General features: G+C 44.0%; 1 protein-coding gene across 12 annotated transcripts in view; it reads left to right on the plus strand.

Annotated features, from left to right (window-relative positions):
* The window catches only part of ALS2CL (ALS2 C-terminal like), a 544,978-nt gene that overhangs the window by 443,829 nt on the left and 78,825 nt on the right, over positions 1 to 22,324 (plus strand). For all 12 annotated transcript variants that reach the window (XM_069210973.1, XM_069210972.1, XM_069210966.1 and 9 more), the window contains 2 exons: positions 12,412 to 12,505; positions 17,241 to 17,398. In XM_069210973.1, coding sequence (XP_069067074.1) covers positions 12,412 to 12,505; positions 17,241 to 17,398 — 252 coding nt within the window. The remainder of the gene's footprint in view (positions 1 to 12,411; positions 12,506 to 17,240; positions 17,399 to 22,324) is intronic.

The raw sequence follows: 22,324 nt of genomic DNA on the forward strand, positions 1-22,324 counted from the left end.
AAAAAAAATAAAGGGTATGTGTGTAAGTAGTACGTAGTACCTGCCTACCCCCTGACAAAGTAAAATCATTGGGCAGAATATGCAAATTCGAAGAGGTAGTGGTAATGAGAGATGTGAGAGTCAGATAGAGGGTAGCAGCAGATTATGAGCACGTAAAGTGCATACTTAGTACCTTTGTGCAAAAGTCACTAGGCAAAAAGTGACAATAATTTTAAGCAAAGAAGGTGTATGGGTAATTTGCATCCTCAAAGCTTGCCTCCCCCCGCTCCCCTTACATAAGTAAGGTCATTGACTAGAATATACATATTCACAAGGAAAGTCAGATGTAAAGCTGTGCAAAGTCGCAAAATAAGATTAACTGCACACATAAGCAGGTAAAAAGGGTCCTCTGTGCTTGCAACTCTAAGGATTAATTAAAATTCACCATTTTCTTTCTGTATTTTCAGATACTTGATAGAGATGTGCAAAGGCCCTGAGAAAGACAGAAAGTAGAATATACAAGGCCAGTACAAACAAAAACAGTGGTCATCCTTGTGGGTGAGCCGATGGAGCATATAAGGTGCACGGATAGAAGGAGACATAACGAGGTCATGCAAAATATGTGAACGCAACCTGTCTTTGTGTGCAGATGGCTCTTTGATTAAAAGATGCAGTTTGCAATCTTCCATTAGTTCTCTGCAAGTACATATTTAGGGGGGCATATTTATACTCCATTTGCACCGAATTTGAGTCATTTTTTTTTATGCCAATTCTGCGCAAAACAAACTCCATATTTATATTTTGACGTTAGACCCGTCTAGCGTCAAAGTATTGGAGTTTGCATCATTTTTTAGATGCGTGGACCTACATTGCTTCAATGAAATCTAAAAAATTGTGCTATCCCAATAGCCCCATATTTAACAACCCGTGCTAAAATGATGCACGGGTGGGAGGAGCGGCTAAATAATGGTGCAAAGCTTGCTTTGCACCATTATTTAACTCTTGGGTAAGACCAGGCCTTAGGGGACCTGTGGTGAAATACCATGGAATGGGTCCACAGGTGCCCTCCTCAAGCCCACCCCCACCCCAACCAGAGGGACACCGGAGGATGGGGGACCACAGCCCAGATAAGTAGAGTAAGTATTAGTAAGTATTTTTTTTTTTTTATTTAAGTGCCATCGGGGGCCCAACTTGGGGCCCCCTGCATGGCACAGGGTTAAATGGACATACCCAGGGGACATTTGTCTCCTGTGCTGGCCATCAGGGTGGTGGGCATGACTCCTGTCTTTTCTAAGACAGGAGTCATGTTTTTGGTGGTTGTGCACCAGGAAATGGTGCCAGTCTGGTTAGAGGCATTTTTTGCCTCAAACCAGGCTAAAGCCATTTCCTGAGGCACAACCCCCTCCTTCCCTAACTCCACCCCCACCCGGCTAGCATCTTCTTCTAAGACGCTAGCCCAAGTTTAGCGCCGGCTTGCGCCATTCCATAAATACAGCACCCAGCTGGCGCTGTGGAATGGCGCAAGCCGGCGCTATATGTTTTGCCACAAATCTATGTTTGCACAGTTTTGCGGCAAAAAGTATAAATATGAGCCTAAATGTGGTAGGACTTCTATGCCTCAGCCACACATGCAACAGCTGCTGAAGCCTGCGTGCCCTTTCTGGGTGAGGGGATATAACAACAATGGTAATAGCCCAAGACGGTATTTCAAAAGCGTGTTACTATACCTGTGATACACTTGTGGATGAGAGGTAGCAGATCTGTAGTTATTCAAAACTAGCCATGCATGATTTCTTCTGACTAAAGTGACCTTATCCTCAAGCTTATTAGTAAAGAAACTGGCACTCAACCCTCTCGAAGTTAGTAGCTCTCGACCTTTCTCCAACTCCCATTTCCAGCTAATATAGTGGAAAAGGTCATGAATAATGAACCTCACTCTTCTTGCTAGTAATCGACTGCTTGATCACTCTCAGCAAGGCTTCAGAGGTAATCACAGCACTGAATCCTCCCTGACTATAGTATTAGACAAAATTAGAGTGATAATAGATAATGGCAGTAAGGCTACACTCATTCTCCTGGACTTGTCTGCAGTGTTCATTACTGTCTATCATAAAGTACTGCTTACTCATATGGAGAGGGTAGAAGTCAGGGATTCTGGCATGATCTTCTTAAGTTCTTTTCTTGCAGAGAACAATCGGTTACTCTAGACAACAATGTATCCAAGCCTTTCTCTCTTAACTGTGGAGTCCACAAGGATCATCACTAAAAACCACAATATTCAATGTGTATGTCACTCCATTGGCAAAGCTGATTCACTCCTTTGGGCTCTCCATAGTTTCCAATGCTGAGAATACCCAGAAAGTGGTCTCTATCTCCACTGAATTTCTTGAGGTAGCAAATTGATTTCACAATACTATGCTAGAGGTGGGTAAATGGATAAAAGATAACTGCCTGAAATTAAACTTAGAGAAAACTGAGGTTCTTTTGTTTAGGAATGATTGCTCCTTCTGGTCCCCCATTTGGTGGCTTGAGGACTTTGGTACACTCCCTTGTCATGCTAAGAAAGTAAAAAATCTGGGACGTTTCTTTGCAGATCAAATCAATCAAGTCAATTTGATCTGTTTTTACTTCTTAAAAATGTTGCGAACATTTTCTCCTTCCATTCCTTTTGAGCTGCATAAAACTGTAATTGTCGCTCTTTTGCAATCCAGAATTGACTACTGCAACACCCTATAGGTCGGTTTAAAACAATGGTTGCTGAATATACTTCGGATCCTAAAAACACTGTTGCCTGTCTCTTGAAAAATATCCCAAACGTCCAGTCAGTTTCTGATAGAAATAGGGTTTTTGGTTGGCAGTCAGGTTGCCCTCTGTCCAAACAAGAACCCTCACTCTAGTCAGGGTAAGTCACACACAATCCAAAATCAGCCTGTGCCCACCCTCTGGTAGCTTGGCACGAGCAGTCAGGCTTAACTTAGAAGGCAATGTGTAAAGCATTTGTGCAATAAATCATACAATACCATAATATAACACCACAAAAATACACCACACAGTGTTTAGAAAAATATATAATATTTATCTGGGTACTTGCAGGTCAAAACGATTAAAGATGCAATATGAATTTGTAAAGATATCACTGAAAAGTGATATAAAGTGTCTTAACCCCTTAGCTGCTGGGCCTTTTCCCCCCCAGTGCTGAGCCCTTTTTTGGCTATTTGGGGTAGTTCGCGCTTAGGGCTTCATAACTTTTTGTCCACATAAGCTAACCACGCCAAATTTGCGTCCTTTTTTATCAACATCCTAGGGATTCTAATGGTACCCAGAGTTGGTGGTTTCCCCTGGAGGAGACCAAGAAAATAGCCAATATACAGTGAAAATTTAGTTTTTTCCAAAACAATGGGAAAAAAGGGCTGCTGAAGAAGGCTTGTGGTTTTTTCCCTGAAAACGCCATCAACAAAGGGTTTCTGGTGCTGAAATCACTATCTTCCCACCTTTCAGGAACGGGCAGACTTGAATCAGAAAACCACATTTTTCAACACAAATTTGGCATTTTACTGGGACATACCCCATTTCTACTATATTTGGTGCTTTCAGCCTCCTTCCAGTTAGTGACAGGAATGGGTGTGAAACCAATGCTGGATCCCGGAATGCTAAACATTTATGAAACCTAGACAAAATTCTGAATTCAGCAAGGGGTCATTTGTGTAGATCCTACAAGGTTTTCCTACAGAAAATAACAGCTGAAATAAAAAAATATTGAAATTGAGCTGAAAACAACAGCCATTTTTCTTTATGTTTTACTCTGTAACTTTTTCCTGCGATGTCAGATTTCTGAAAGCAATATACCGTTTTGTCTGCTGGACTCTTCTGGTTGCGGGGATATAAAGGGCTTGTAGGTTCATCAAGAACCCTAGGTACCCAGAGCCAATAAATGAGCTGCACCCTGCAGTTGGTTTTCATTCTATACTGGGTATACAGCAATTCATTTGCTGAAATATGAAGAGTGAAAAAGAGGTATCAAGAAAACCTTTGCATTTCCAAAATGGGATCAAGATAAGGTTTTGAGGAGCAGTGGTTATTTGCACATCGCTGAATTCCGAGGTGCCCATACTAGCATGTGAATTGCAGGGCATTTCTCAAATAGACGTCTTTTTTACACACTCTCTTATATTTGGAAGGAAAAAATGTAGAGAAAGATAAGGGGCAATAACACTTGTTTTGCTATTCTGTGTTCCCCCAAGTCTCCCGATAAAAATGATACCTCACTTGTGTGGGTAGGCCTAGTGCCCGCGACAGGTTATGCCCCAAAACCTACCTGTAGATTTTGGCCTCTAGCTCAGCCGGCACATAGGGAAACCTACCAAACCTGTGCATTTCTGAAAACTAGAGACCTAGGGGAATCCAAGGAGGGGTGACTTGCGGGGCTCGGACCAGGTTCTGTTACCCAGAATCCTTTGCAAACCTCAAAAAGTGGCTAAAAAAACAAGTTTTCCTCACATTTCGGTGACAGAAAGTTCTGGAATCTGAGAGGAGCCACAAATTTCCTTCCACCCGGCGTTCCCCCAAGTCTCCCGATAAAAATGATACCTCACTTGTGTGGGTAGGCCTAGCGCCCGCAACAGGAAACGCCCCAAAGCGCAACGTGGACACATCCAAATTTTTGGAAGAAAACAGAGGAGTTTTTTGAGAAGTGCCTACCTGTAGATTTTGGCCTCTAGCTCAGCCGGCACCTAGGGAAACCTACCAAACCTGTGCATTTCTGAAAACTAGAGACCTAGGGGAATCCAAGGAGGGGTGACTCGCGGGGCTCGGACCAGGTTCTGTTACCCAGAATCCTTTGCAAACCTCAAAAAGTGGCTAAAAAAACAAGTTTTCCTCACATTTCGGTGACAGAAAGTTCTGGAATCTGAGAGGAGCCACAAATTTCCTTCCACCCGGCGTTCCCCCAAGTCTCCCGATAAAAATGATACCTCACTTGTGTGGGTAGGCCGAGCGCCCGCGACAGGAAACGCCCCAAAGCTCAACGTGGACACATCCAAATTTTTGGAAGAAAACAGAGGTGTTTTTTGAGAAGTGCCTACCTGTAGATTTTGGCCTCTAGCTCAGCCGGCACCTAAGGAAACCTACCAAACCTGTGCATTTCTGAAAACTAGAGACCTAGGGGAATCTAAGGAGGGGTGACTTGCGGGGCTCGGACCAGGTTCTGTTACCCAGAATCCTTTGCAAACCTCAAAAAGTGGCTAAAAAAACAAGTTTTCCTCACATTTCGGTGACAGAAAGTTCTGGAATCTGAGAGGAGCCACAAATTTCCTTCCACCCGGCGTTCCCCTAAGTCTCCCGATAAAAATGATACCTCACTTGTGTGGGTAGGCCTAGCGCCCGCGACAGGAAATGCCCCAAAACAGAACGTGGACACATCACATTTTTTCATAGAAAACAGTGCCTACCTGTGGAATTTGGCCTCTAGCTCAGCCGGCACCTGGGGAAACCTAGCAAACCAGCACATTTTTGAAAACTAGAAACCCAGGGGAATCCAAGATGAGGTGACTTGTGGGGCTCGGACCAGGTTCTGTTACCCAGAATCCTTTGCAAACCTCAAAATGTGGCTAAAATACCACGTTTTCCTCACATTTCGGTGACAGAAAGTTCTGGAATCTGAGAGGAGCCACAAATTTCCTTCCACCCAGCGTTCCCCCAAGTCTCCCGATAAATATGATACCTCACTTGTGTGGTTAGGCCTGGTGCCTGCGACAGGAATAGATCACACAACGGTCAATGTTGGTCCTTACGTGAGGCAGCTGTTGACCCTGGGGTGATCCATTCCTGACACAGGCACTAGGTGTAGGCACTCAAGTGGGGTAGTGTTTTTATCAGGACAGGTGAGGAGTCACTGGGTGGTAGGAATGTTGTGGATCCCAGCATATTCCTGTAGTTTGTGTGACAGAAATGCGAGAAAAATAGAGTTTTTTTTCAACATTTCAGCTTTGCAGGGTATTCTGGGTAAGAAAACTTTGGGGAATGCACACAAGTCACACCTCTGTGGACTCCCCCGAATGTCTAGTTTCCAGAAATGTTTGGGTTTAGTGTGTTTCTCTATATGGCCGCCGAATCCAGGACCAAAAACACAGGTGCATGCCTTACAAAACCAGTTTGTTTTGCCATAGACAATTTTGATGTCTCCACAATATGATTTGGGTGGTGGAATTTGGGGCTGAACTAAATTGGTGAGCTCCCAAGAGAGCACTCTCTCTCTGCTTGCCGCCGTATTCACCTGCTCTCTGGGTTGGCCTAACCCACTATTACCCAGTTGCACGAACAGCTTGCGAAGGGACAGCAGGACTGTCCTCATCACCTCCCTCATAATGTACTGGAAGAGGAGTTTTCGAATGGGACTCCTCTGACTGAAAAATCACTCCCAGAGTCTGCGCCATTGTCCTATCCCTCAGATGCTGTCTCAGTATCTGATGTCTCAGTCTCTGATCCTATGTCAGAGCGGTCCTCTATAACCCAAGTGCAGGCAGCAGTCATCCATCAAGATGCCATCTCTGCTATTGGCTAAACTGTTGCTCTAAAACACTAGCCTACGTAGACAGTCACAAAATCGATGGTGTGTGTGAGATACGTGCAACAGTAGAGGCCACCTTACCTGCGCTTCTTCCCTCAATCAGCACGTACTTTCAAGACACTCAAAAAACACCTTGTCACATACCATTCGTCACAGTCTTTAGCACCTCCTGCGCCCAGTCCAACAATCATTATTGGTGCTCCCACTCCCTCCTCCTCGGATTCCCTCATTACCACCCAGCAAAAGTGCCCTTCATCTCTCCATAGACTTTACTAATGTACTCAGCTATTTACATAAAATACAGATGTGCTCTTTGCAGTAGGCATATAAACCTTCTGCGCTTCTTTATGGCACTAAAACTGCCACTAGACAAGTCGGACCCTTTTCCCCCCAGGGAAACCACACACATATTGACAAAAGTGATGTATATATGACAGCCAACCACCTGAAACTCAACTCAAGCAAAACCGAAATAATCCTCTTTGGCCCACACAAAAACACCTGGGACCCCCCATGGTGGCCCACCACGCTAGGCCCTGCACCCACCCCCGCCAACTACGCACACAACCTCAGCATCATCCTAGACTCCTCCCTCTCTATGACCCAACAAATCAACGCTCTTACCTCCTCATGCTTCAACAAACTCCGTATACTGAAAAACATTCAAATGGATCCCCACAGAGACCAGAAAAACTGTCACTCACGCACTCATCAGCAGCAGGCTTGATTACGGAAACGCCCTCTACGCCGGCACCACTCTAAAACTCAAGTGCAAACTACACGCATCCAGAACTCCGCAGCACGACTCATCCTCGACCTCCGCCGACACGAACACATCTCTCCACACCTCAAATCCCTCCACTGGCTCCCCATTGACAAAAGGATCACCTTCAAGATCCTCATCCTCGCACACAAATCACTCCACAACACAGGCCCTGCCTACCTCAACGAGAGTCACCTTCCACACCCCCACATGAAACGTCCGCTCAGCTGACCTCTCTCTCGCCTCTGTCCCCCGCATCAAACACACCACCACCGGGGGCAGATCCTTCTCCTACATTGCACCCAAAACCTGGAACGCACTCACAACCCACATTCGCAAGACCCAAAACCTACTTCTTTTCAGGAAGGGCCTCAAAACCTGGCTTTTTGAACAGTGAACATCCTAGCCCCTTTCCCTCCCCCTGTCCCCCCCCCGCAGCGCCTTGAGACCCTCACAGGTGAGTAGCGCGCTTTATAAATCTCTTTGAGACAGATCTACCTATATATATATATATATATATCTCTACATAGATATATCTATAGATATATCCATGTACCTAGATATATCTATCTACATAGATATATATATATATATAGATATATACATATATATTTTTTTTAGTTGCTGTATGGTTTCCTTGGGGGCCAAAATGGCCCCCAGGGAAACCCTACAACATCTAAAAAAAATTGCCCCCACAGGGGGTCACCCTGCCCACGGGCGACCCCCTGCCATTTCATTGTTTTTTTTTTTTTTTTTTTTTTTTTGAAAAAAGAAAAAAAAAAACCTGGGGGGGCGCGATCGCGCCCCCCCCCCCCAGGGGGCACCTACCTTTTTTTTAATAAAAAAAATTTGGCCGGGGGGGGGGCGGCCCGTTTTCCGGGGGGGCCGCCCCCCAAAAGTGAAATCCCTGGTGTCTAGTGGGGTTTCCTGGCCCCCGATCGCAGCTGTGCTGCGATCGGGGGCCAGGAAACCGTTTCAGAAGGCCTCGTAAGAAAGGGGAGACTCTCCCCTTTCTTACGAGGCCTTCTGAAACTGTTTCTGGCCCCCGAGCACAGCTGCGATCGGGGGCCAGAAACAGTTTCAGAAGGCCTCGTAAGAAAGGGGAGAGTCTCCCCTTTCTAACGAGGCCTTTTCAAAATGTTTCCTGGCCCCCCCGATCGCAGCCGGGGGAGCCAGGAAACCTGAAAGTGTTTCCTGGCCCCCGATCGCAGCACAGCTGCGACCGGGGGCCAGGAAACACTTTCAGGAAGGCCTCGTAAGAAAGGGGAGTGTCTCCCCTTTCTTACAAGGCCTTCCCGAACGTGTAAAAGGCCATTTTCCCCATGAAAGCAGGAAGCGCCCGCAAGGCTGCTTCCTGCTTTCATGGGGAAAACACCTTTGCAACGTCAGCGCGCCTCGCGGCGCGCTGATGTCACAAAGGGGTGGGTGGGGGGTGGGGGGCGGGGGGAGACACGGTAGCTTCTGTGTCTCCCGGGGGTAGTAAAAAAAACAAAAAAAAATCCTTGGGCGCGACGCACCCGAGGATTTATTAATGCCCTTCCTGGTGTCGGCCACTGGTCGTGACCCGCACCAGGGAGGGTGTGTGGGCGTCGGCCAGTGGCCGACGCCCGCACTCAAGCGGTTAAGTCTTTAAAAAGCAAACACAGTCTCTTTCAAGCACAAAGTACCTGGTTTCTGGTGGAAAATCTCTGCAAAGGGTCACAGAAGAAGAGATCCGTGGAAAAATGGTGTGTGCGTCGATTTCCCACCCACGGACTTGCGTCGTTATTTTTCACACGGGGAAGTCGTGCGTCGTTTTCCGGTGCGCGGACAGTCTCTTTCTGTGGATCGCGGGGATTACCAGATGTCCCGGGTCTGTGCGTGGATTCTCCTGCTTGTTTTCCGGCTGCGCGTCGTTCCGCGGGCTGTGCGTCGAAATTTCGCTCTCACGGCAGGCGTTGCGGCGATTTCTCCTTGGAAGTCGGGCGGCGTTGTCCTTGCGAGGCCGTGCATCGAAGTTCCGGTCGTCCCGAAGGCGTCGCTTCGATCAGCGTCGGTGTGCAGCGTTTTTCTTGCCGCAGAACAAGCTGTGCATTGAATATTTCGGCGCACGGAGCGTCCAAGTGAAAAAGAGAAGTCTTTTTGGTCCTGAGACTTCAGGGAACAGGAGGCAAGCTCTATCCAAGCCCTTGGAGAGCACTTTCACAGCCAGACAAGAGTTCAGCAAGGCAGCAGGCCAACAGCAAGGCAGCAGTCCTTTGTAGAAAGCAGACAGGTGAGTTCTTTGAGCAGCGAGGCAGTTCTTCTTGTCAGGATGTAGTTTCTGGTTCAGGTTTCTTCTCCAGCAAGTGTCTGATGAGGTAGGGCAGAGGCCCTGTTTTATACTAAGTTGTGCCTTTGAAGTGGGGGTGACTTCAAAGAGTGTCTAAGAAATGCACCAGGCCCCCTTTCAGTTCAATCCTGCCTGCCAGGGTCCCAGTAGGGGGTGTGGCAGTCCTTTGTGTGAGAGCAGGCCCTCCACCCTCCCAGACCAGGAAGACCCATTCAAAATGCAGATGTATGCAAGTCAGGCTGAGTACCCTGTGTTGGGGTGTGTCTTAGTGAATGCACAAGGAGCTGTCAACTAAACCTAGCCAGACGTGGATTGTAAGGCACAGAAATATTTAAGTGCAAAGAAATGCTCACTTTCTAAAAGTGGCATTTCTAGAATAGTAATATTAAATCCGACTTCACCAGTCAGCAGGATTTTATATTACCATTCTGGCCATACTAAATATGACCTTCCTGCTCCTTTCAGATCAGCAGCTGCCACTTCAACAGTGTATGAGAGCAGCCCCAATGTTAGCCTATGAAGGGAGCAGGCCTCACAGTAGTGTAAAAACGAATTTAGGAGTTTTACACTACCAGGACATATAACTACACAGGTACATGTCCTGCCTTTTACCCACACAGCACCCTGCTCTAGGGGTTACCTAGGGCACACATTAGGGATGATTTATATGTAGAAAAAGGGGAGTTCTAGGCTTGGCAAGTACTTTTAAATGCGAAGTCGAAGTGTCAGTGAAACTGCACAAACAGGCCTTGCAATGGCAGGCCTGAGACAAGGTTAAGGGGCTACTGAAGTGGGTGGCACAACCAGTGCTGCAGGCCCACTAGTAGCATTTAATCTACAGGCCCTAGGCACATATAGTGCACTCTACTAGGGACTTATAAGTAAATTAAATAGCCAAATATGGAAAAAACAATCAATAGTACAATTTACACAGAGAGCATATGCACTTTAGCACTGATTAGCAGTGGTAAAGTGCCCAGAGGTCAAAAGCCAACAACAACAGGTCAGAAAAAATAGGAGGACGGAGGCAAAAAGTTTGGGGATGACCCTGTCAAAAAGCCAGGTCCAACAGTTTCCCAGACAATAGTCAAGTTACACTGGTTGCCCGTAAAAAAACACAGGTCGCTTTTAAAACCCTATGCGTTGCTCATAAAGTACTGCACATCTCAGGACCGAAATACCTAAATTCAAGGTTCTGCTGGTACGCTCCCAAGAGAACTCTACATTGTACTTTCTCCAAGAGTATAGTGGTGCCTAAATTCAAAAAGGCTCTTTGGGGTGGAAGTACGTTCTTTTCGTCCACTGGAAAAATGTGGAACAAACTACATATACATCTAAAAGCCCAGTCTAGCCTGACTTATTTCAGGAAGCAGCTCAAAACTTGGCTGTTCTCTAACACTCCAAAACACCTATGGGCGTTTGTGTCTTTATGAAATTTTCATTCATTCATTCATTTGTGTTCATTCTAGCACAGAGAGGGATTTAACAGTCTGTGCTGAACAGTTCTTTAAAGCTTGGATGGCTGATAGGGTTTCCCCAAAGGCCCTTTGCCCAAGTTATAGTTAGAGGCTCATTGAGATATGGCAGCCAAGGAGTCTCCATTCTGTATCTCATCCAGAAGATGAACATTCAGGGTATTTCTTATTTTATTCCAACAGATTATTGAAGTTATTTAAGTTCCAGGTCATAGTCCAGTTGGTCATCTTGCAAGAGGAACACACACCACTCCCCACACCAAGATCCTTTGTCCTTATCTGGGAGCGGTTTTCTAGCCTCATCAGGGGCGCAATTCAGCTACCAGATGGAGCTCATGTAATGGGCCTCCAGAGGCTTCAGGCCAAGAAATGGCAACATTTTAAAAGTAATTATGCCAAAATGATTTATTAAGACTACAACTTCACCAGTGAGTTTGGCTGTCAATAGATATTTTAAAAAGTCCAAAAAGTTAAATATGCAGCTTTCGCCCAGCCGGAGATAACATTATTACATTTAATACGGCATCCAAATGTTTCCTGTGGAACAGCCAGCGCTGCTACAGTGAAAATAGCTTTTGGGACTTTTTCACATTAAACTTGCACATGTCCTACTTTTACCATCCCCCCTCCTTAAGGGCAATAAAGCCTTACCATTATTTAAAAGGAAGGGGTTGGCATGTTATAAGCAGTAGTTTTGACATGCCCAAATTGCAGTTTAAAATTGAATGGCCATTCTACAAATAGCAGGCCAATAATCATGTTTGCACTGTAACTGCAGTGGGAGCTACAGCACACTAGTGACATGTAACTTTCAGACCTGGGCCACAGTTTGTACTATCTTTCTAGGAACTTATAGGTAAGTTAAATATACCAATTAAGGGTATGGCAATTTCATCATGTCGAAGGAGGAAATAAAAGGCACTTCACCTTCGGTCAGCAGGGGTAAAGTGCACAGAGTTTTAGAGGCAGCAAAAACAGTCAAGGCAAAAATCTGTGGGCACACTGCACAAGAGATGGTCATTTCAAACACTACTGTTTTATAAATGACTAGCTTTCAGAATTTAGCCTAACCTTATCTTGACAGTCATAGAGAAAGAAGACACAATGTTCTCCAAGGGGCACAAATAAACCAAAACTCCAATGGGGTCTCATCTTTCAGTGATCAGGATCCACAATTTCTTCATTACAAGAAGTTCTCTGGAGCTTTGAATACAAATTGTGGATACAATTGTTGGGCTAATCACCTGTCAGTTTACTTGTGAGTTTAAATAACCAAATATCAATATGAGTGTGCCCTTTTATCCTGTTTTTCTTGCAGGGAAAATGAAGAATTTTCTGGAAAAATACAAGATGTGCTGAAAGACATTTGGAAGTTTCAAGATCCAGACCAGTTACAATGCTATCTGGAAAAGGTACCGCTAATTGCCTGCAATACCAACATGCAACTATCCTCTACTCCTATATTCTTGTCAGTGTTCATTCTAAAAAAGCAGAACTCATAGTTGTCCCTAGTGCTGCAACCTTACTATGACTCCAGTTAACATGCATTGACTACACAAACACATCCTCCCATGCAACACTAAGTCTGTGCACATACAGAGAAATAATTCAGAACATTTGCATATAGGAGCATGGCCTGGAGTGTGGCAGACAAATAACTCGATGTAGACCTGATTCAAAAAACAAGAAACCAGTCTGTTCAATATGCCCCTGAATGAGTAGTGTTGAGGGGATGTATTTTCTGTCTAATTTAGGAATGATACAACGCACATTCACCTTGGTGGATCATTTAAGCCCACCTAGGAAAATGCTCTCCCTAACCCATGTGGGCATAGGGTCTGGGGCGTACCAATATAAGCCACTCCCTTTCTGTCCTATACACTACTGATGGGAGCCAATGAGCTCAAAAGCAGATGATGTGGCTGAAAAATTATGTACAGCAGCTGTGCTGCCAGACAGGCCCCAATGTTCTTTTGAGTGAAAATGTGAGTGCAGGAGGGCCATGCATGAATACTTGCATCAACGAAACAACAAAACTGCTTAAAACAAACAGCTTGTCATTTTCCATGAATATTTGTCCTATGTATCCATTTCTCAATCTCTGTCTATTAGCACCGCTTTGAATATAGTTTTAAGCTATCCATTCACCCATTTCCTCATCCATCTCATCTTTTCTTTTACTTCTCCTCTTTCTCCATTATTCTTATGCTGCCTCTCTTTTCTCTTTCTCACCCTTTCACCAATTTTCTATCTTTTAATTCTCTCGCTTTTTGTCTTTGTCTTCGCCTCACTTCCCTTCTTTCTCTCTACCATTTTGTTTCTTCTTTCTTCTCTTTTTTCTGCCTTCCTTGTTCTGTTTCTCAATTTACAACTTTCCATTTATTGTTCTCTTTCTTTTTCACCCCCTCTCCCCCACCACTCTTTCTTGATCTCTTGCCAATCTAATCCATCTCTCTTGTTGCCCCTGTCTTCATCTCCTTCTCATGTTTTTTAGTCCCTCTAAGGTAACATGTATTTGTAAATTGCACATTCACCAGCAAGCGTAAAATTGATGCGGAATAACAGCTATTTATTGTTACCCAGCTCAATAGTACTAATTGTATCGACCTCTGAAGAATGAAAGGCTGAGTAGACTTGCTGGAATTTGAGCCTGTGACCAAGAGATCAAACACAGATCATTGCAATAGATGCATTAGTCCACTGAGCCACCAGACACATCAACAGATTCTCTTCCTTTTTTTCTACCTCCCTCTTTCCTCTATCACTTGCTCTCTTTCCTGTTTCTCAGTTCTCTCCAAGCAACTATAATATGTTTTTATTTTATGTTCTCCTGTGCACCATTTGTATTCACCTCACAAAGGCAGACGGTTGATAAAACATACATACATGGCCTCACACACTTTACTGCTATCCTTTACAATTGATGGAGTGTGTGTCCTTGAACGTCTTCCTCCAGCAGCACCCCACTTTTACTCAAAGTCCTCACCATATAACAGTTGTCTATAAAAACTTAATAGGACCACTTAGTCTGCCAAGTCATCATTCCAGCTGCTATGTATCCTGGGGAATATCATAAAGTAGCTAGAGATGGGTCTACTAATCAACATATTTTTAGTTTGTAAATCATACTCTTGCAGTACTACTTCAAATGTGAATGCAATTCTCTACTATACGGTATCATCAGAGATGTACACATAGGCCTGTCCTATGTTTTTTACGTGTTGAGTTTCCTGTCACAAGTTCGGAGAACTCTGCAGGGGTAGGCATATGTTTTTGGTGTAAATTTGGGAGTGCCCTGGGTGACTGACTGGAAAACGGGGAATATCTATAACAAAGTGGGAGAAAAAAATGAAACATTAAGGAATAACACGGAGGGACATGAAAATATAAAACACATCTATAAAAGTAGTATGTCCATTGCTATGCCCCAAAGTAACATCCACATCTACTGTTGTAGTATTGTCGATCAACTAATATTAACTTTACTCCATCCAAGCCTTGGCGCAAGTCACACAACTCACATAGCCACTCACAATTACTGGATTGTGTACTGAATTGACATACAAACGAGGAACAAAATAACACTACCAGCATAAGGCCCAACACCTGGTCTCACAACTGTAGACATTGAAGACATCCATATAAATTTCAAATATTTAAATAATTAAAAAATATAAATTACTCCAATAGTGGTCTTCAAAATGCAAACATTAGAACATCTAGAAATTCCACAACGTCAAAATATTAAACTGATATAAAAAACTAAAATAAGAAAAACTAATGTAACAATAACTGAAACTGATTAAAAAATGTAAACATAAAAGCGGTGCAAACGTAAGAAATCACGACATTTAAATTGTTAAAGAATGTTTAAAAAAAACGACTAATCTCCTATCTTACAAACTCAGAATATCCTTACACATTGTATACCACTAACATATATATATACTGGCACACAATGAAACTGTAGTTTACGTCTGGTGTCCACATCTCATAGCTCAAGGGCAAGAGGGTAAAGCCAGGGCGTGGCCTTATTTATGTCTTTTCACTAGCTTGGTGGGTAACAGGAATGGCTCGGCCCATACACGTAAACTTGCAAATGCTGACAGTGAAAGGACGCACACAGGTCAAACAGTTGGATCGTGCACGACCTTCGTTTAAGCACATGTGAAACTTGAGCCCGCCGCTCACTCTTTCTCTATTGTGCCTTATCAGAGAGCTGGAATGAACTGACATTTTCCAAGCGTTATCGCCCAAGACCCCTCATCAGGTTATAAATATGATCTCAACAGCAATTCATGGTAACTTTTAGTTGTAAGAGTCTGATGTCATAGCAAAGGCACTTTATGAAACGTCTGGCTTTTCAGGAGTGATAGGTATACAGAAGTCAATAATTACTGCACGCTTGTACTTTAGCAGGCTGTGTTGATACTCAGTCGGTAGATGGCTTACAATGCACCTGATATCCTTCCATGCAGTTCTCACCACGTTGGCTTCATATTTATGCACTCGCTCACTCTATGTCAGTTCGAAGCTTACAGCGTTTGGTGACTTAACTCCTTGGTGAACAGGTTTCAACGCCATTTGGATTCCATGCATCTTTCCTTCTCAGTGAACTACAAGGCACCTTTCCAAAGGCGTCCGTCGAGGCCCGTTGAGACAACGGTTCCTCACACCCTGCGGTAACTCTGCCACTAGAGGCTAGTAGGATTACATTACAATCCTGCACAATTTAGATCCCTCAATACTATACAGAAGATACTTGGGATTTGTAAATGCAATTTAACGTGCCTGAACCATGAATATGGTGTGCAGATGCGTGACAGTGTAAAATTACTACTTCACGCACACTGTCTCTTTCCTTCTTTTCACCTCAGACACACAAAATGATGCTCTGGATTTTACATACAGTTTATATGCTGATTTCTTATTTAACATAATGCCAAAAGACAAACTGCTTGGTCTTTGGATTTATAGTGGCTGCTATGGTGTCCTACTCTGTCGATTTTTTTTAATAGGACAGTACTTGGCTACATGAGCTCTTATAAGAGTCCTATAATATACTTTGCTTTCGCTTTACATACTGGTCACATAGAACCTCCATAGTCTTTCTTTAGTAATTATATAAAACCACTAGGGAATAAACACTTTCTCCGGTGGAGTTTCACGGTGACAATGACCATTCATAGGGCACAGTACATAGAATAAGAAAACTGTCAAGTACAGTATGTGTGTATGTGTGTTTGTATGTATATGTGAATATATGTATGTATGTATATGGTACTGTGCAAACCTAGCTAATAGGCAGAGGAGCTCTGTACATGATAAATGGCTAGCAGAAAGCTAGCGAGTCATAGGAGAGGTACTTGAGTTGTGGACATTTAATGCATTGTGGTGAAGTGCAGTGAAAACAGGTTTGCTGTTTTGTATTAATTTCACATTAGCCTTCCTTTTCCAAGCTGGTATTGAAAGAGATACCTCGGAAGGAAATGCCTCGTAGCTAAATACATCCCTGAGATAAAAATGTAATTTCTAGGCAGGTCATTAAGGATGTGCGCCTGTATTCAGAGCAAGAGGTCTGTGCAGCCTAGGAAACGGGCAAGTATGTCTTCCTCCCCTATCCCTTTGACATGCTTGTTTGTACCGTGGAAATAATTTTGTACCTTTCAGCCTCCCATCTATCACACTTCTAGTCTACGGTGATGTTTGGAGAGAAAATGCTTTGAATAGACTGTAATAAATGAGGGCAAAAGCTATTAGGCAAAAGCCCCCTCCCGCAGCCATTACCTGTAAGTAGTTTCATTTTGTATAAAAATGTGTATTGAATTGTGTAAGATTTTCACATACTCAATACATGATTTGATACTCCCTCATTTTGATAAGGCGCTGGTTTCACTGTATATCACACACTGAGAATGCTGTAATAAGTCATTCGAGCTCCTAGAGACAGTTCAGTACACAGTGCGTATCACACACAACTTTTCTTAGGATGGATTAGGTAAGCGCATGGGTTCGTTACTTGTATGTTTTCTGTACCAAGGGGAATGTAACCACTAACAGAAGTATCCAGAATGTGCTGCATTTTCAAATGGCACTTGACTTGTGTTCAGCGTTTCACAATTGCTTTGCTTCGCCCCTCCTTGCTAGGCCTTCAAATCTTCAGTCCACCCGTTTGGAAAGCTTCTGAAGACCCTTGTTGGGGTGTTCCAGGCTACGTACTCTGGATTGGGAGCAAGCAAGCACCTCCTAGACATGGCTCAAGAGGAAGTCAAATATCATGCTGACAGAATCTGGGGATTCTACAGGTAGGTTTCTGTAATTCGTCTGAAGAAAAACTTGTGCACGCAGTAAAATGAGGAACAATTGAAACTTTAATGTGTTTGCTAAAATCACTCAACTTTAATAGTCAAACACTCCACAACATTAGCAAGCGTACACCTAGAATGCATTTCATGAATATTAGATGGCTGCTCATATATTAGTAGTGTTTACTTGTAATCTGGAGTAATTCCCACATCCAGGAAACACGAATGCTGTTTTATAAGTAAATTTGAGGTATGGGAATGTTGTCTTGATTAGAGCACTGGACTGAGAGTAGGTGTCAGTGAGCAGGGCACCCCTAGTAATGACAGTTACTGGCCAAGGAAGCAGCAGTGGTCCAGGTATTCTGCAGGAAAACCAGTGCTGCTGCTTGGGTTAGCGAGGGGATGGACCTAGCTGTATTTCTTTGAGAATCCACAGTCTTGTGCACCCACCGTCTTTAAACCCTGTTCACCCTACCTGCCCCCACTTACATCTTTCAAGCCCCGTTGGAGCCAGCTCTTGTCGATTACAGGATTACATATAATCAACAAATAACTTTTTAATTGTAGGAAGACAGTAACGCCACCTGAGAACAAACAAATAGATTAAACAATCTAAATCTTGCTCTCGATTTGATGACAAAATATGCATAGTGAACATCAAACAATTTACATGGACACAGCGTTTGCTGTAACATTAGATGTTTGCATCTTGTGTGGTGGTAGGAACATATGATTTGCATACTCCTGCCAACTAGTGTTGAGCTCCCTAATATAAAATCCTGCTGACTGGTGAAGTTGGATTTAATATTACTATTCTAGAAATGCCACTTTTAGAAAGTGAGCATTTCTTTTCACTTAAATCTTTCTGTGCCTTACAATCCACGTCTGGCTGGGCTTAGTTGACAGCTCCTTGTGCATTCACTCAGACACACCCCAAACACAGGGTACTCAGCCTCACTTGCATACATCTGCATTTTGAATGGGTCTTCCTGGGCTGAGAGGGTGGAGGGCCTGCTCTCACACAAAGGACTGCCACACCCCCTACTGGGACCCCGGCAGACAGGATTGAACTGAAAGGGGACCTGGTGCACTTCTTAGCCACTCTTTGAAGTCTCCCCCACTTCAAAGGCACATTTGGGTATAAAACAGGGCCTCTGCCCTACCTCATCAGACACTTGCTGGAGAAGAAACCTGAACCAGAAACTACATCCTGCCAAGAAGAACTGCCTGGCTGCTCAAAGGACTCACCTGTCTGCTTTCTACAAAGGACTGCTGCCTTGCTGTTGGCCTGCTGCCTTGCTGAACTCTTGTCTGGCTGTGAAAGTGCTCTCCAAGGGCTTGGATAGAGCTTGCCTCCTGTTCCCTGAAGTCTCAGGACCAAAAAGACTTCTCCTTTTTCACTTGGACGCTCCGTGCGGCGAACTTTTCGACGCACAGCTTGTTCCGCGGTGAGAAAAACACCGCACACCGACGCTGATCGACGCAACGCCTTTGGGACGACCGGAACTTCGACGCACGGCTTCCGAAGGACAACGCCGCCCGACCTCCAGAGGAGAAATCGACGCGACGCCTGCCGTGAGATCGTAATTTCGACGCGCAGCCCCGCAGAACGACGCGCAGCCGGAAAACAAGCAGGAAAATCCACGCACAGACCCGGGACATATGGTAATCCCCGCGATCCACAGAAAGCGACTGTCCACGCGCCGGAAAACGACGCACAACTTCCCCGCGTGAAAAATAATGACGCAAGTCCGTGTGTGCTGGGGTGAAATCGACGCACACACCCTTTTTCCACGTATCTCTTCTTCTGTGGCCCTCTGAGGAGATTTTCCACTCCAAACCAGGTACTTTGTGCTTGAAAGAGACTTTGGGCCTGATTCTAACTTTGGAGGACGGTGTTAAACCGTCCCAAAAGTGGCGGATATACCACCGACCGTATTACGAGTCCATTATATCCTATGGAACTCGTAATACGGTAGGTGGTATATCCGCCACTTTTGGGACGGTTTAACACCGTCCTCCAAAGTTAGAATCAGGCCCTTTGTTTGCTTTTTAAAGACTTAAGACACTTTGTATCACTTTTCAGTGATATCTCTACAAATTCACATTGCAACTTTATTCGTTTTGACCTACAATTATCCTGATAAATATTCTATATTTTTCTGAACACTGTGTGGTGTATTTTTGTGGTGCTATATGGTGGTATTGTATGATTTATTGCACAAATACTTTACACATTGCCTTCTAAGTTAAGCCTGACTGCTCGTGCCAAGCTACCAGAGGGTGGGCACAGGATAATCTTGGATTGTGTGTGACTTACCCTGACTAGAGTGAGGGCTTTTGCTTGGACAGGGGGTAACCTGACTGCCAACCAAAAACCCCATTTCTAACACTCATGGATAGAACTATTACGGTGGCATGCGGGGATCATAGGGCCTCTCCCTTCCAACTCCCTTGCGGCGTCCCGCAGGGATCTTCTCTTAGTCCAACACTTTTTAATCTTTATATGGCTCCTTTTGCTAACCTGGTTTGCTCATTTGGGGCCCAGATTGTCTCTTATGCAGACGATACGCAGTTGATTGCGCCCATTTCTCACAATGGGAAGGACACGAAGGAAAACTTCCAACGCTGCATGTTAGCAATTAACAAGTGGATGACTTGCAACTGGCTTAAACTCAATGGGGACAAGACAGTGATTATGTGCTTTGGCTGTAATAATTCCCCTTGGGACAATAACTGGTGGCCTCCCGTCTGTGGGGGATGCCCGTCGCCTGTGCCAGCTGCAAAAAATCTAGGCATTATGTTCGATGATTTATTGTCTTTTAAGCTACAGATTAATCATTTGGTCAAGGTCTGTTTCTGGATATTAAAAACTCTTAAGAAAATTCTACATCTTTTAGAGGATGACCTTAGACGACCGGTCGTATTGGCACTGGTTACGTCTAGACTGGACTACTGTAACTCATTGCTGCTTAACGCTAATAAATCTTCTTTAGATAAATTGCAGTCTATTCAGAATGCGGCAGCTCGTTTAACTTTAAATTTTCCTCAATCTATCTCTGCTAAGAGATGTGTGATATCTCTACACTGGCTTCCAATTAGGAAGAGAATCATGTTTAAAACACTTTGCCTTACGCACAAAGCACTTCAGTCGGTAGGATGTGGTTATTTGAAATCCACTTTGTTGTTCTACAAACCAACAAGACACCTGAGATCATCCTCTAAATTTATGATCAAGGTACCACGTTGTAAAAAAGTGAGATGGGGAGATTGGGCTTTTACGGTGGAAGCAGCCAGGCTTTGGAATGGTCTGCCTCTTTCGCTGCATCAAATACTGAATCACTTCTTCTTTAGGAAAAGTCTTAAAACCTGGCTTTTTGTAAATTAAATATTCGGGGTAGTTTGTGTTAGTTTTCTTTATTTATGGTCTGTATAGCGCTTTAATGCTTTCTGCCGGAATGCGCTCTATAAATAATTTAATACAATAATACAATTCAATACAATACAATACATGGTGGAAATCATACCCGAACCAGATTTGTGATGACATTTCAACAGCTGCTGCCTCATTTTAAGTCTACTCAATGAACTGTAATGAAGATGCTGGGTATAATGGCATCTTGAATAGATAGCAATTGTATCACAAACCAGATTACATTTGTGCCCACTTCAACAGTGTCTCAAGTGTCAGTGGTGACAAGCAGAATGTCAGTGGAAATGTCTTTTGTTGATAAAGACCAGCACTCAGAGCTCTCTGAATTGGTGAAACAGAAGTAATCTGTTGATGGGAAGGCCCTTCTTGGAAGTCTAACACAGGTGACCATTACCACCGATGTTTTGCTCACAGGTTGAGGTGCATATCTTGGCGACACAACTGACTAAGGAATCTGGGCCCCTCTTCAACAGGGGAGGCACATCAACTACATGGAAGTAATAGCTATTGATCTAGTCCTTAAAACCTTTTTAGTCACTTGTCAGTGGCAAAGTAGTCCTCGTAAAGATGGACATGAGAGTGATATATTGCATACAAAAGTAAAGAGGTAAACATTACTTTCTGATTACAGACAAGACTCAACTGATCTGGCCCTGGGCTATCTGCTACAATGTTCACCTCCTGGCGATACATATTCGATGGAAAAACAAAAATGACCAAGCTCCACCTGAAGGTACCTACACCCACAGTCTGGCGCAATGCACTATGGATGAACTGATCATGGATAGTTGCCTTCTTTTTTCTTTTTTGGCACTAGTGTTGGCCACACAACGTGGATACTTAATGCTATTAGAAATGTCCTTCAGTCCCCATGAGAAGCTTCCAGTCAGGCTGGATCTTCTCACTCAACAACACAGCATAATGAGGCACCCAGAGCTGAAACAACTCTATCTAGCAATTTGGTAATGTCCACTTTCCAGAAGAATGTGTGGCAATCTTGCGAGAGGCACATAGACCTAGCATGCGAGCATGCTATGCAGCAAAGTGGAAACGTTTTGTCCCCTAATGCATCTCAAAGCAACTACATTTCTTCATGTTTATGATGCAGGGCATCATTTTGTACTTTTTACATCTTCAAAAGACAGGTCTAACATACATTTCAAAACATTTTAATTTAGCAGCAGTAGCTGCAAACATGTAGAACAGAGGGCGAGCATCCCTTTTGTTAGATTCCTATAGTCAAGGTGTTCCTAGAGGGCCTTAAAATGGTGAAACCTCCAAAAACACCTTCAGCACCTGTTTGGAGCCTTAATGTCGTTCATAACAGGCTTATGGGACTACATTTTGAGCCTCTCCATTCATGTCAGTTATAGTTCTTTTCATGGAAGGTGGCTTTACTTGTAGTGATAACCGCTCTGAAAGAATAAGTGATTTACAAACATTGACTAGGAACCATACATTCAGATACACATGGATAGGGTAACCTTTAGAAC

This window comes from Pleurodeles waltl, chromosome 10, assembly GCF_031143425.1.
Source record: "Pleurodeles waltl isolate 20211129_DDA chromosome 10, aPleWal1.hap1.20221129, whole genome shotgun sequence".
NCBI lineage: Eukaryota > Metazoa > Chordata > Amphibia > Caudata > Salamandridae > Pleurodeles > Pleurodeles waltl.